This window comes from Ochotona curzoniae, unplaced genomic scaffold, assembly GCF_017591425.1.
Source record: "Ochotona curzoniae isolate NIBS_2020 unplaced genomic scaffold, NIBS_Ocur_1.0 contig_3643, whole genome shotgun sequence".
Lineage (NCBI taxonomy): Eukaryota > Metazoa > Chordata > Mammalia > Lagomorpha > Ochotonidae > Ochotona > Ochotona curzoniae.
The window spans coordinates 6,443,682-6,460,001 of record NW_024465933.1 but is presented as its reverse complement, the minus strand read 5'-3'; the positions used below and the strand labels follow the sequence as shown (position 1 = coordinate 6,460,001).

At 42.2% G+C, this 16,320-nt stretch overlaps 1 protein-coding gene across 1 annotated transcript in view; it reads right to left on the bottom strand.

Moving 5' to 3' along the window:
• LOC121158200 (nuclear body protein SP140-like protein) overlaps nt 1–16,320 on the bottom strand; it is a 111,025-nt gene that overhangs the window by 62,660 nt on the left and 32,045 nt on the right. Inside the window, exons 5-7 of the mRNA XM_040982861.1 lie at nt 8,907–9,064; nt 7,810–7,975; nt 6,647–6,730 (exon numbers count right to left, since the gene is read on the bottom strand). Of these exons, the coding sequence (XP_040838795.1) occupies nt 6,647–6,730; nt 7,810–7,975; nt 8,907–9,064 (408 nt within the window). The remainder of the gene's footprint in view (nt 1–6,646; nt 6,731–7,809; nt 7,976–8,906; nt 9,065–16,320) is intronic.

The following is a 16,320-nucleotide window of genomic DNA, read 5'->3' as shown; positions in this document are numbered from 1 at the left end:
AGTGGCAGGGAGCTGAGGCAGAGCGATCCTGCTGGGGATGAAGATATTGGACAGGCTAGGGGTACTTATACAGGATTTGACAGATACGATGAAGAAAATTCAACGAAGATGATCTGAGCCTGTACATTCTGGCATGGTTTGTTATGTTACAGAGCAAGAAATCACTGATGGTTACCTAGAGATGCTATTCAGTGTTTGAATGGAAGTCTGCAGATACATGAAGAAATGACCCTAGAAGACACTGTGGGCAGAGATCTGTCACTATGGGAATCAACACATCTTGAATGCTGCCTGAGCCACGGCCAGTATGAGTCACTGTACGAGAGACAGGGATATGCAGACAAGGGTTGACTCCATGAGGAGGTACAGGGCTGTGTAGATCAGTGCTGACTACCTGAGGATGTTAAAGGACCACACAAACAATATGGTGCCTGACTTTTCCCAATGGGAACCGACTCAGTCTGTACTAGCTTTCTGATGACTGCTGCGTTAAATTTATGTCCTTCAAATAAAGACAAATAAATAAATAATCCAAAAATGCAAAAATGCACTCTAGAAGAACCAGCATCTATCTCACTGAAGAAACTGAAAGGAAAACATTGTTAAGCCGTGAAAGAAATGAAAATGGGAACACAGCATACTAAAACTAATGGAGTCCAACAATAATGGATCCAAGAGGAAGTTCCTTGCAATGTCAGTATGAACAAAGAAGAGACACTTCTATATGGCTGTATGATGCAAGGTCTATTAAAACACAAACAAGGGCCTGGCGGTGCGATGGCTTAGCGGCTAAAGTCCTCACCTTAAACAGGCCCGGGATCCCATATGGGCGCCGGTTCTAATCCCAGAAGCTCCACTTCCCATCCAGCTCCCTGCTTGTGGCCTGGGAAAGCAGTAGAGGATGGCGCAAAGATTTGGGACCCTGCACCCGCGTGGGAGACCTGGAGGAAGTTCCTGGCTCCTGGCTTCAGATTGGCAGCATCAGGCATTGCGGTCATCTGGTAAGTGAGTCATCGGATGGAAGATCTTCCTCTGTCTCTCCTGCTCTCTGTATATCTGACTTTCCAATAAATGAATAAATCTTTAACAACAAAAAAAGGAGTAAAGGAACACGGTGAGTTGTGTCTGTACTGAGCTTGAGCGTACTCACTGAGCAATTGTCCCACAGGGAAAATAATATCAACTTTGGCATCATACAGGTCAAAATAGGTCCGTGTGGCCCTCAGACCTAATGGCCAACAGGTTCCAGCAAGAGCAGCACCACCAACAACCTAGGTATATAGGACTCCTTGTGTCTCTGTAATCCTGGGAACTGCTCAAACCCCTACAAGCGGGAGAAAAATTTGTACGGACAATGGTGCAGCCTCAGTACGGTATCACAGGAGCTGGAGACTGGTAAGCCGGGAACTGGAGCTATGGAGACCACAGTGGAAGTCTAACATAAGATCCCAGAACTGGAACTCACTGGAGGGAGTGGCACAAGTAACTTTAGCAAATAAGAAAAATCGAATTATAGAGTTGTGGGTGACACAGCTTAGAAACCTGGCCCAAGGAGAAGAGTCTGATCATCAGAAGCACAATGACCAAGAGCAAAAGAAGAAACAAAGGCACAATGAATATTACTGAAGTTTCCCTACAAAGAATCAAAGCCTCAGAGTTAACTGAGGAACATCGAGAAAGTGGAGGATACAGATTCAAAACACTTGTTTTAAAGCTTCTTATCAACAAGAAGCATATGAAGCAGGCATTCAAGGAATTTAAGGACTATGTCACACAGAAAATGAATCAAATGGAAGTTGATATATCAGAAATTAATAATACAGTCAAGCAAAAATTAAAGTATAATGGAGAGTCTCCAAAGTAGAATGAAGGAGGCAGAAGAAAGAATCTCAGTATTGGAAGATATTTCCTTTCACCAGCGGAAAACAGACAAAAAGCTGGAAGCAGAGCTGGGTCAAGCTCAAAAAAGTATTTAAGAATTAAGAGAAACTATTAAAAGGCCAAATGTAAGAGTTATGGGAGTGCTAGAAGGTGCAGAAAGAGAAGCTGGGTTCAAAAATGTATTTAATGAAATAATAAGGGAAAATTTCCCTAATCTAGAGAAAGAATTGGCAAACAACATCCAGAAACCCAACAGGATTGACCAAAAGTATCTCCACCACGACACATGATAATCAAGCTCTCTCCAGTCAAACATAAGAAAAAGATCCTGAAATGTGCATGTGAAACAAAAATCAACTGACATATGAAGGAATGCCAGTTAAATTCACAGGAAATCTCTCACAAAAACTCCATAGGCCAGAAGAAAACGGGACAACATATTCCAGAATCTCAAAGCAAAACACTGTCGGCCCAGGATTACATACCCAGTAAAGCTTTCCTTTGTCTTTGAAAATAAAATAAAATTCTTCCACAGTAAAGCAAAAAAAAATTTATAGAATATGCCTCTTTCAGACCCGACCAACACATGATACTTCAAGATGTTCTCTTGACAGAGAAGAGGAATAGCGCCTACCAAAACCAAAGGCAAATGTGAAGAACATCCCAGTGAAATAACAACACAAGACTAAATCAACGAACAACCCATTGCTAAAATGACAGGATCAAATTACCACCCGTATATATTAATCCTGAATGTTAATGGATTAACTCTTCAGTCAAATGTCATACTTACCCAAAATGCATTAAAAATGCAAAACCCATCTATTTGTTGCCTACAGGAGAAATATCTCACCAACAAAGATCAGCAGAAACCATATCTCATGGATTTTATATATATATCTTTAATTTATCCATTCAAACCACCTTCTTCCCATTAAATTCTTAACTGACTCGTAGATCATACAGGAGCATCATTTTCTTCAAGAAGGTTCTTGATTTTATTTTACATGTTATTTAATTTCATGGCATTTTAAATTTCTTTGTTTCCTGTTGTTCATTTTGTTTTATGGCTTTTCAATTAAGGGAATGTACAGTAACTTTGTAATGGAGACTTTCATATTCATATCTGGTATCATGTTATTGAACTTCATGGCATTGTAAATCTCTATTTTTCTTTTTTTTGCTGTTGATTTTGTATTGTGGCTTTTCACTTAAGGAGATGTACAGTAACTGTGAAATGGAGTCTGTCATATCCAGATGTGAGGATACAATGCAGTATGTATCTCTACTTCCAGACCAAAGATGAACTCCCAATGAAACTGTTAATTACATCTTGACAATACAATGCTAGCCCCTCTGCCATTACCATGCCCACAATGATGGACATATGACTCCTTATGAAGAACTTATAGTAATGATATAGGTAAACTTGGGAGAGGAGGAGGGGACTTGACAAGGGTGGGAGGGAAATCCCAGAGCCTATGGAACTGTATCATAAAATGATAACAGTAATTTTATTTTATTATTATTTTTTAAAGATTTACTTTTATCATTTTTTTGTTGGAAAGGCGGATATACAGAGAGGAGAGACAAAGAGGAAGATCTTCCGTCCGATGATTCACTCCCCAAGTGAGCGCAACGGTCGATGCCATGCCAATCCGAAGCCAGGAGCCTCCTCTGGGCCTCAGAGTCCCAAAGTTTGGGCCATCCTCGACTGCTTTCCCGGGCCACAGGCAGGGAGCTGGAAGGGAAGCGGAGCTCCCGGGATAGAACCAGCGCATATATGGGATCCTGGGCTTGCAAGGCGAGGACCTTGACCACTGCACCACTACACCGGGCACGATAACAGTAATTTTAAAAGAAGGAAAAAAAAGTCAGCGGTGTTTCTATAAATGTTGCTTTTCCATTTGTAACCATGGCCACTCTGGAAAAAAATCCCATTTACATTGGAACTGATAAAGAACAAAATACAGAGAAATAAATTTAGAGTAAAACATGTGTACACTAAAAATCCTAAAACTTTGATTAAAAAAAATTAAAGATGACAAGATAGTCCCGCTCTTGATGGCCTAGTGGATGAAGTCCTTGACTTACGCCTGCTGGGATCCAATATTGGCACCAGTGTGTATCCCAGCAGCCCTACTTCCCATCCAGCTCCCTGCTTGTGGCTTGGGAAAGCAGTCAAGGATGGCCCAGAGCTTTGGCATTCTGCTTCCACATGGGAGACCCAGAGGAAGTTCCTGGCTCCTGGCTTCAGGTCAGCTCCACTATGGCCATTGCAGCCACTTGGGGAGTGAACCAGCAGATAAAGATCTTCCTCTTTATATCTCCTCCTCACTGTATATCTGCAGTTCCGATAAAAATAAATACATCTCGAAAAAAAAGATGACAACATAAATGGAAAGATTTTTCATGTTCATGAATTCAAAAAATTTATATTGTGGACTGTGTGTAGTACTGAAGTTCTCTATAGAGTTAATATAATTTTTTTTCACAATTCCAATGACTTTTTTTTACAGATATAGCAAAACAAAACTAAGTCTACAATTTTTATGAAACACAACAGACTGACTAGCTGAGGCAAACTTGATGACAAAGAACAAAGCTGAAGGCGTCACAGTATCTGACAGCAAAGAAATACTGGGACAGTGCAGTGGAGTAATATATTAATCCTCCACCTGTGAAACCTGCATCCTATATGGGCACCAGTTTGTGTCCCAGCTGCTCCAGTTCTATCCAGCTTCCTGCTAATGGCCTGGGAAAGCACCAATGGATGTTCAAGATCTTGGCTCTCTGAACTGACATGGAGACCTGAAAGAAGCTACCAGCTCCTGGCTTTGGAAGGCCCAGCTATGGTCAGGGTGGCCATCAGGGGAATGAACCAGAAGATGGAAGATACCTGTGTGTGTGTGTGTGTGTGTGTGTAATGTGTGTGTTTTACTGCTCTCTGTAGTTCTTTCATCAACAATAAATAAATCTTTAAAATACACATGTACACTATAAAACTACAGTAAGCCAAACAGTACGCTACTGTCATAAACACAGACACCTAAATAGATGAAGCACAACAGCGCGTCTAGAAATAAACTCTTGCATGGTCAACTGTTATTCAGAAAAAGTGCCAAGAACACACAATGCGGAAAGGACCATTTGTCAATAAGCAGTACTGGGACAACTGGATAACACGAGACCAGAGAGTGACATTAGACCTTCATCAAAATCACCTGAAAAAATCCATCAAGAATGAATTAAAGGCTTCAATCTAAGACCTAAAACTGTAGAAGAAAACATGGGGAAGAGCTACATATCATGGGTCTTGGCAATGATTTTCAATGTGACACATAAAGTATGATCAATACAAGCAAAAATCAACAACAAAGATTATCTAAAGCCAAAAGCTCTGTAGAGTCAAGAAAATAACCCACAGGTAAGAGACAACCTACACTATGGCAGAAGACATGTGCAAATCTATCTGCTAAATGACTGAGACCCAAATGATGGAACTAACTTAAGCAACTCAATAATAAATTAATAATGGGTATTTTATTATCAAAAAAGTCCTGCACAAAAGGACCTATACAAGTGACCAACGTGTAAATGGGAAATGCACAGCACCACTAACCACCCGGGAAACATAACGTAAAATCATGAGAAGATGTCACTTCACGCTGGCTGCATTGGTGTTTAGCAGAAAGACATGAGAGGACAGATGCCGGTGGTGATGTCTAAAAACGGGAACCCCGGTGCTACTGCTGGCTGGGTTATAAATAGTACAGCCATCATGGAAAACAAAATGGGGATTCCTTGAAAATCACACATCAACTACGTAAGACAGAGCAGTCACACTCCTGGATATTTATCCCAAGTATATGCAGTCAATATGTCACGGAGGTGCCTGCACTCCCCCGTTCAGAGCAGTATTAGACACAGAAGTCGAGGCGTGAAGTCAGCCCAAGTGCCCGGCGACAGAGGAATGCGCAAAGATGACATCTACACAAAGGAATACGACTCAGCCTCAAAAGGAAGAAGCTCCTATCACCTGAATCAACCCACATGACCCGGAGGACACAACACTGAGGGAAACAAGCCAGGTACAAGAGGACCATCACAGAGCTCATCTGTGCTTCACAACAGCATCTCGTTTTCTTAAAAATTACTGAAAACGGATTTTAAGTGTTCTTACCACAAAAAGTATATATGCTCGGTACATCAAATCATCCGTTTTATTCTGTGTCAGTGGGCTGTGAGCTGCAGGGTTCTCCTTGTCTCCCTTTGCTCTCCACTCCCGACGTGCCTGGGGATCCCTCAGGGAGCCCTGCCACACCCTGCAGCCTTGAACCCTTTCTCCTCCTCCATTCATCCCTCCCTGTTCCTGGCACCTGCACACACAGATAGTTATCAAGGATATGGATCACACGTGTTACCAGTTTAACATATTCAGATGCTGTGTGTTAGAGGACAAAGACCAGATAGTGGAAACTTTTCATCTGGGCTCCTCTTTAACGCTGGCCACGGGCCATGCTTCTGAGCCCTTCAGGGCTCCACCCCTAGCTCTCCTGTCTGGAAGGTTCTCTAGCACTACTGTTTCCAGGTGTTTCAGCTGTGCAAGTCTGGCTTCCTCCACTTTGACCTCGGCTGCCTTCTCAATGTCCTCCCTTGTGTCCCTGACCTTCTCCATGTCCTCCCACGTTCCATCCCTGGCTTATCCTCTCTGTCCAGAACCCAGCTGGCTCCGTTCCCTCTACAAGTGAGAAATGCTTGTTACCTTGTTCCAGTGGCAGCTGAATCCTGGAATTCTCCTCTATGTGGCCTCTGACATTGTTCTGGAATTGAAGCTTGCGGTTGACTTCTGAAGACAGAGATGAGAAGGCGGTTAGAGATCTTCGCAGGAACCATGGAAGTCACAAAACCACCTGCTTAGGATTCTCCAGTTTCCGGATCAGTGCATCCCACAGAACTGAACGTTCCCCATCAGTCCATGGGAGATGGCATGTCAGCAAGGGAGGTTTTATGTTTTCCAGACAGAAAAAGACAAGCAAGGCTGGAGAAAACAGAAGTGGAAGCACTGTGGGCTGTGTTACCTAAAGAGTGCTGAGAGACTAGGTATGTGTTTGCAAGGAACGAATCTCAACTGACCTTGAACTGTGGTTATGCAACAAGGTGGAGGAATCCACCATGGGGGGAGGGGTTTGGCAGGGGAGGGGGGAATCCCCAGTGCCTATAAAACTGTATCACATAATACAATGTAAACAACAATAAAAAAAAAAAAAAGAGTGCTGAGAGAGAGAAAGCAGATAGCAACATATTCAATAAAAGAGAATCATGTGGGGTTTTTTTTCTGGTACCTCTTTTTAAAAAAGATTCTTTTATTGTTTAGAAAGCAGAGTAAGGGGTGAGGAGATCTCCCTTCAGTGTGGTGACTCTTACAATTGGCCTTGCCCCCATTGGGTGTCCCTGAAACTGGCTGGGGAGGTTTTTACAAGAGACCGACCCCATGAGCACAGAGTACCAAGCCAAGCTGGGTCCCGCACCCACAGTTAGTTAGACTGTCTATCGCTCAAATCAGGCTGCAGTCAATGGGGTGGGCTGCAGTGTAGACCAGCACAAGGGCTCCAGTGGAACAGAAGCCACTGGTTCTGCTCATTGGGATTTTCTGTGACTTGTCCTGTGTCCTCCTAAGTAACCGTGGTGCCCGTGTCATGCTGGTCATCTTGTTATTCTAAACGCCTGGCTCAGCAGATCTCTGAGTGGCGGCTGTACCCCTGCTATCATGCCAGAAGCTCCAAGAAGGTTCATGCCGCGTCTGTCTTGACAAGTACTTTATCTCCACTGTCCAGCACAGTCTGTGGTTTGTGTTAGAAACTCAGTACATGCTTGCTGAAAATATTTTACCCTAAACTCCTAAAGGTAGACAATTAACATAATTACCAATTTCAAAGCTTTTACGAACAGGAACTAATTTGGGGTATTCCTGCAGGTTGACCTCGCTGAACACTGCCTCGAAAACAGTCTCGTCAAACTTCTCCAGTTTCTCAAGAACATCATACACCACATGTTCAACACGCATCATGTTTCTCCAAGAATTTTCTGCATCCTTAAAAAATATAAAATAGAAAAACACAGAATATTAAGCTACAACAAGCTCCAGAAGTCAGTTTCATTCTTTTTTTTTAAGATTTACTTATTATTATTAAAGCAATTTTTGGTGCAGAGATAGAGACACACAGAGAGAGAACGATCTTCCACTTGCTGGTTCACTTCCCAAGTGGCCACCATGACCAGAGTTAAGCCAATCCAAATCCAAAAGTCAGGAGCTTCTTCCAGGTCTCCCACACGTGTACCGGGTTCCAAGGCTTTGGGCCGTCCTCCACTGCTTCCCCAGGCCACAAGCAGGGAGCTGGATGGGAGGTGGAGCAGCCAGGACACAAACTGGTGCCCAGTATGGGATCCCGGCCCATGCAAGGTGAGGATTTAGCCACTGCACTATCATGCTGGGCCCTACTCAAACTCTTAAGACTACACAAGTGCCACACACACACACACACACACACACACACACAAATGAAAGAAAAACCAAGCAAGCCTCTACTTCTAAATTCATCCCAATGAGTTTTAAGGCTTTTGGACTTAGATATTTTGAATCAACATTAATTGAAATAAAGTGCTGTGCCAGTAACTGTTTCAGTAAACCAGTAAAACCATTAATTCACTAAAACTATTTACAACATTTAGTTTATGTTACAATGAATGATTGTTTGAACTACATGGTATGACATATACAAGACAGCACCCATCTAAGAGTGCAATTGTGTCAACTCTGGCTTATCACCAGTGCATCCGCCCACCTCCAGAGGGCGTCACATAACACCATCGCATCAGGGAGAAGCAGGGCATGAGTGATACAGAAGCACTTACAGAAACACCTGTCTGTCACTGGTTGTAACTTGAAATTGAATCTGGAATATCAGAGCATAAATTAAGTGGCTGCTAGTACACCAGGTTGTGACACAGTGGACTTCACTTACCTGAAACATTCTATCCGTGATGAGTCCACGGTCACGGAGGCCATGCAGGAAAGGAAATGTGTGCGTTATTGCATGTGAGATCTCCACTCTGCAGCTCTTGAAATGATTTAACACTGCCTCATAGATGAGCTTTTCTTCTTCGTCTTCTGTGGACATCTCTGTGGGAAAGCACACCCCATGAAAATGGTCATTAGGATTACAGGGCCCGTGGGAGGTCCTAAGGTCACACTCGGGAAGGAAAGGCCACCACGCACCAGCACATTCAAAGCAAGCATCCTAGGTAGATGCCAGAATGAACGGAGCTAAAGCAATAGAGATGAAATGGGAGGAAGCGCACAGGTCACAGAAGAAGTAACTGCGAACTGCCCAGCCCATCCTGCATCACAGCGATTATAGGTACTTCCCACCTAAGCTTATGTAGAATGTATTTCAATTGAAAAACCTTAACTCCTATAAAATTAAGGTGGAATAAGAAGGGCATTCAGACAGGAGTATAAAATAATGAAAGAAAAACAGGATCTGTCCTTGAAAATTTATCTTAATGAGCAATTAAGAGAAAACAGATCACAAAAAGACAAAAGCAAAATGCCCTATTTTTGATCACAGTCATCAAACCACACAATTAAGTGAGAAATGCCATTCTACCTCAAAAACTTAGTTATGAGTGATAGCACATGGTGTAATAATAACAATTGTAAGCTGAGAGGGTAACAAGAATGGCAACCATATTACCCGAGACAACTGGTTTTGTTTTGTGTTAACACAAATTGGTGCTCTTCTATTTTAGTTGATAATAACTGAATTTCAATTACATACAACTCTAGATAATTTTCAAGCCTTGTGATAACTACAAAAAATCAGTATATGCACGAAATGCAAAAAAGTATTATCTTTACCAAAAAACATTAAATTATAAATGAACTTAACAAGAAAAAATACAGAAACAAAGAAACTATGCAAGAGCCAGAAAGTAACTAACAAAATGGCAATAGTAAATTTTTACTTATCAATAATTACTTTGAATGCAAATAGATCAAATTCTCCAATCAAAAGGCAGAAAAAAGTATAGTAAGTCCAACATGATCTAATTGCTTGCTCCCTACAAGACACTCATGCTGACTTCACAGACACACAACTGAAAATGAAAGAAAGAAAAATCACAGTCTATGTAAATGGTTCCCAAAGAGAGCCTGGGCGTGTGTGTTGAAAGAAAATAGATCACCAAGACCACAAAACAAGTCTCAACAAATAGAAAGACCGAAATTATACCAAGTATCTTTTCTAACCATAATGATATGAACTAGAAATCAGTAATGAGAGGAAAACTGAAAAAATTCACAAACACATGAAAGTTAACATATTACTGAACAAACAGCAAGTGAAAGAAAAAAACAAGAATGGAAGACTTTTAACATTTTTGACACCAATGGATATAGAAATATGACATACCAAAACTTTGGTAAAAAAAAAAAAAGCAATCCTAAGAGAAGAGATTTTAGCTATAGACACTGGGATTGAACAAAAAGAGAGAAACTCAGTGAACAATCCAACTTACAACTCAAGGAACCAGAAAAAGAAAAACCAACCCTGAAGTCAGCAGGAGGAAGGGAATAAAACGACAGAAAAATAAATGAGACGATAGGAAAAAAGCTCAACGAAAGTCAGAGTTGATTCTTGGAAAATAGAAGCATAACTGACAAGCCTTTAGTTGGACTAATCAGGAGACAGACAACCCAATAATAAAGTGAAAAGAAAACATCACAATTTGTTGCAACACATTTAGAAATATTGTGAGTGCTTAATTGATACTGCACACTCTTTTAAGTGTGCCTTCCATGGTGCTACACTGTCTCTTCTCTTGGCCCTTCCATGAAATGAGAACCATTACCGTCACCAGTGTTCTACAGGTGTGAAGCCAGGCTTACCCCAGTTGATTCATACAGTGACAGAACTGGAATTCAGGCCACCTTCTCTCCAGCTTCCTGACTCCCAACGCTCCCACCTCCAACCACCCTCTTTGATCATCACACTATGTGGCTTTTCAAACAGCAGAGCCTAAGCCATGTGCTTGCATTAGGCCAGGAAGCAAAAAGCAGATTCTGAAAAACGGGACCCTATCTCAATTCTTTTGAAAGGCAGAGAGAGAGAAACAGAGAGGGAGACAGGGAGAGTTTTCCCATACACTGATTCACCCTCCAAATATCTGCAACAACCAAGTGGTGGGCCAGGTTAAGGCCAAGTGCCAGGAATTCCATCTGGGTCTCTCCCAAGAGGCTGGTGGGGATCCAGCTACTTGAGTCATCAGCATTATCTCCCTGCGTGTTCATTAGCAAGAAGCTGGACCTGGGAGTGGATCACGGACTTAAAATCCAGGCATTCTGATACAGGATGTAGGCAGAACCTCCCACGTGGGAGACCATGAAGAAGTTTCTGGTACTTGGCTTTGGTCTCAGACCAGGGCAGCATTTCTTGTTGTGTCATGTTGAATGAGACAATTAGTTGATGGAAAATCTTTCTCTTTTTCTGTAATTGACTTTCAAGTTCAAATAAATAAATCTCAAAAAGAAAAAAAAAAACAGAAAGAAAAGAAAGAGTGGAGACCTGATCTAACTGTGGTGGCTGAAAGGTGGGGACAGTGGGAAGCCCTTAGCTCACTCTGGACAAGCCCTCGAAGGTGTTCTCGAGCAATGGCTGAGTTAGGTCCCATCTAGCTGTTCCCCTGCTTCCTAGAACACCATGGGATCATTCCCCCCCACCCACGCTGAGAAGCCTCCAGGACACATCAGACTAGGGCCTTCCTGGCCCAGAACTGTAACATCCAAACTGCAAGCTGAAACAGACCTAGAAGTTTCCCTTGAGGCTTTGCAGTGCCATCATGAAAAGCAGACACACACAACTCCCAATCTCTTCTGGATGCTGGTGTATTCATTCCATCAAAACCAAATACAAAATAAGAAATCAAAATCAGGGCTCAAAGTTGCTCATAGACACATATGATAAAGACCTTACAGTAAACTATTGGTAAATACCACCCAGTAGCAGATGGAAAATCAGTGTGTCAGGACCAAGAAGATATTATGTCAGAAATTCTAAGACAGGTTACATTAGAAAACCTATCTACACTTTTATTTAATGGAACAAATGGAAGAAATTTAAAAATCACTACAAGGAAAGAACAATCTGAAAAAATTTCATAGGTGGTAGATATGCAAAACACAAGAAAGCCCAAGAAGACTCCAGAAGGAAGACTTATTCTTGGACCTAAAATCCAAAAACAGGAACTTTAAAAGGTTCAAAGATGGACAACAATAATCAAAGAAACATTAGAATCAAACTTAAGAGATTTGGAATCAATTTCCATCTCAAATAGTCCTGAAGGACTTAGAAAAGTGACTAAACACTACACCCACACTAAACCAAACAATCCAGACATGTCAGAACCAACAGATGAAAGAAAAGAACTTGGTAATTTCAAAGAATGAAAAGCAAGTGATACAAAAGAAAGGATCAAGAACCTGAATGGCTGCAGGCTTCTCATTAGCAATACTGAAAATGGAAAAAGAGAAGTAGACTAATTTTCATAGTAAACCTCTATGCTTGCCACATTTTTGGTAGTTGTGAGAGTAGACTTTCAGATATGAAGGATATTTCTAAAATATATGCAGATCTGTGCATTCTTCATGAGTGAAGGACAGCAAGAAAGAAGAGCACACAATATGCCCACAACAATTCCAACACAGGAGAGGTCCAGCTTCAGAAGTGAGCCACATCAGCCTAAGACAGCCAGAACTGCTTAGATGGGGAGGTTAGGGTGCCCCGGGAAGGCTTCCCAGCTAGACAGGCTGCAGAACATTATCAATTGGTTCTGAAATTTTTCTCAGGGAATAAAACTCCAGAAGAGCCAACTGTGCTTTGAAAAGATCTATGAAAAGGGATTGTACTTCCCATTAAAATAATGGTCAATAAGTCATTTCAATATTAAAATACAAATAAGAGTAGTGTATCAAATAAGAATACTTATCAACAGAAATCATCTACACAAACTCACATTTGAGAGTACCTCAAAAAGTTTGTAAAAAACATGGAATGAAATGGTTAGTTTACTTTTAGTGCAAAAATTATTGGAAACACATGCTTTTTTCATATAAGCATTTTCCCTGAGCTTTTTATAACAGAAGATCTATTTCTTTGAAAGTCACAGTGACAGTTTTTTTTTTTTAATCAGCTAGTTCACTAATGAGATGGCCACTATGGTCAGGGCTGAGCCAGGCAGAAGTCAGGAGCTTCACCTGGGTCTCCTATGCAAGAGGCAGGGATCCAAACACTTGGCTCATCTTCCATTGCTTTTCCCAGGCAATCAGCAGAGACCTGGATCAGAAGTGGGGCCGCTAGGACTTGAACCAATACCCTTATGGGATGGTGGTGGCTTGGCCCACGCTGCGAGGAGCACACCCCCTTGTAAAATATTCCTTGCAAGATTCTTTAATATGTAAAATTGATGTTATTTCAAAGCAATAAAGGATAAACTAGTCTGGCAATGCTGTTACATAAATGCTTGGATTTTAAAAGTAGCTTTGCATTTCATTTCACATGTAAAAATAAACTTCCCATGGTATTAATAGTTAAACATAAACCAACCAATCTTTTCTTTCCTTTCCTCTCTCATTGCACTGACCATTTCCTATTCACTGAGAACTTCAACATTGGAGTTATCAGAACTGCTGAAGAAATTTACAATTTCAATATCCACTGGGAAATCCAATAGATTCCCAGGCCTTTAAATATATTGACACATTGCTGTCTAACATCTTGTGTTTAAGTTTTTGCAACTTTTCCAGCCAATATATAGGCTTCAACATCCTACCAACTGGTGCATTTTCCAAGTCTCAGTCTCAGATATGATCAGCACTTCACACATCCCAGGCCATGTCATTTCATACATGAAATGCTGATCAATTTTCAACTCTCTCTTTTGGGATCTCCAATTATTTCTAATGTCCTTTAAAGTCTATAAGTTCTCATTCCTCTAGGTTCTCATCCCTTTCTTACACAGCTAACATTTTTGTCCATTGTTACAATCCAATGTTTGTGGGGAGCGGGGTGAGGAAGCCACTCCCAGGAATAGGAAGGGCCTTCCCAAGATGGCGGCTGGCCCAGGGCCTGGAGGCGGGGTTGGTCTCGCCAGCAGATAAACAGGAAGTCACAGGGATAGGCTGATGCCCTATCTGCGATTATGTCATTGCTACTGGCCTATCAGGTAGCGCCAAGTGGACCCACAGGGAGAAGTGATTGGTGGAGGATGATATAAAAGCAGCTGCTAAAAGCTTTAAGATGGAGGATGAGGAGAAAGATGGGGAGAAGAACAAAAGATGGAATGAGAAGAACGGGGCAGTAGAGAGGGGTAGGAAAGCTAAGATCTTTGGGTGGAAAAGCTAACGTGTAAAGGGAGAAAAAGCAGAGAGGGGTACAGAAGCAGTAGGACCTACGGAGAGAAAAGTACTGGGACAAGAAAGGGGAAAAGCGGCAGAGAGGAGTACAAAAGCAGCAGAATAAAGCTAAGACCTTTGGGGAAAAAAAGCAGTGGACAGAAGGCTATAAAATCAGCCATTTTTGGCAATAAGGGGTCCAGCTGCGGTTCCGGCTTTTCCCAGACCCTCAAAGTGTGCCTCGTCGTTAGTGTCGCTGCAGGTCAGCGACAAATGTTCTTAACCTTGACTGCATATCAGGATCACTTGAGGCTGCATGTGAGCCTCAGATCAGTAAATCTTTGAGGAGCTCCAACTCCGTAATCTACAGGTGATCACGCATACTAAGAGCCAGGCACTGGGCAAGGCTGAGGAGGCCTGCTGGCAACAACATCCTCAAATGCACACAGCCAGGAGCCTCGTGGAAGCAGCTGGTGACATTGTTCAGCGAAGGTGCTTAAGCACAGCATCAGAAGGTGGCACAGAATTCCCTGCAATACACTGCGGAGCCTCTCGTGCTGGGTCAGCAGAACACAGGGCCACAGAGTGGAAGCCCTGGAGACAGCGTGGACCTGGCTGTAAGACCTGCAGTGCTCTGGTCAACTTTGGCCACAGCCAGAGGCCGAGGGCCTGGGCAGAGACTGAGGATTCTTGTCAAGAACTCTCAGCTCAAAAAGCTGCATGAAGCAGGAGGTTTAAACATGTAAGAGAAAAAACTATGAGAAACAGAAAATTTGATCTCAGTCTGTACCAATGTAATGTCAGATAGCAAAACGAATCTGGAATCAGAACGATTTGCACTTCTTGTATTATTTCTGCAAGGTTTCTGTAAATACAAAATTATTCCCAGGGCCAGCACTGTGGCACAGTGTGTTAAACTGACACCTGCAGTGCTGGTGTCCCATGTGGGTGCTGGCACAAGTCCCAGCTATTCCAGTTCTGATACAACTTTCTGCTGATGTACATGCGAAAACAGAAGTTTTGCAACTGTGTGGGAGACCTAAAAGAAGCCAGAAGAAGTTCCTGGTTTTGGCCTAACCTAGCCCTGGCCGTTGCTGCGCTTTGGCAATTGAACCAGCAGACAAAAGTTTTCTCTCTCTCACTCTTGCTGTCTCTCTTCCATGTCTCTCTAACTTTGCCTTTCAAATAAATATCATCTTTTCTAGTCCCAAATAAAAAATAATATTATAAGTGAGAAACGGCAGAAAGAAGCCAAACTACATATTGGAAATATTGAATGCTAACTGTAAAACTTCTTTCACCTGAGAAAACCTCCTTTAAAAGAAAACTAACAGCAGGCAACACCCTTGTTCATGCAATAGTAAAAAAAAATACAGTTATTCTTTAACTTAAAAATCCTTTCAGGATTGGGACCAAGAGGCAAGCCACTGCCATCACTGTTTCTATACCATAGAATACCAGGCTCATGAAGAGTTTTTTCATACTACACAATTCCCATATATTACTAAAAAAAACCTGCACCCAGTAAGTCCCTACTTTGTGTTGCCTCTGCTGACCTGGCAAGAGGGCAGCGCTGGCAAGCAGTGTGCAGACGGGTGGCACCCCCAGGTGAAACAAGCACCTAAGAAGAATCTTCCAACTGCCCAGATGGGAGATGATTCACTTTCAGCCAAGGCAGTTACATGAGAGCCAGCTTCCGGGCAAGCACGGGCGAGGTGGGCTGTGAGGCCACGGTAGCATGCCAAACAACAAAGGGGCAGAGAAGGCAAACTTGCACAGGGACGGAGGGTGGCCCAAGGTGCTGAAGGCCTCCCAACAACCTAAACAAAGCAGGAATGTGAACTCTAGGCTGAGAAACAAACACACGGTGGCTGACATGATGGCTTCATGGGTGATTCACGGAACTGTAGCACTGAGCTCAGAAACACTCCTACAAGAATATACATTTAAAGAACCAAACCCTAATGAGTATTAAATATGGTCATGAC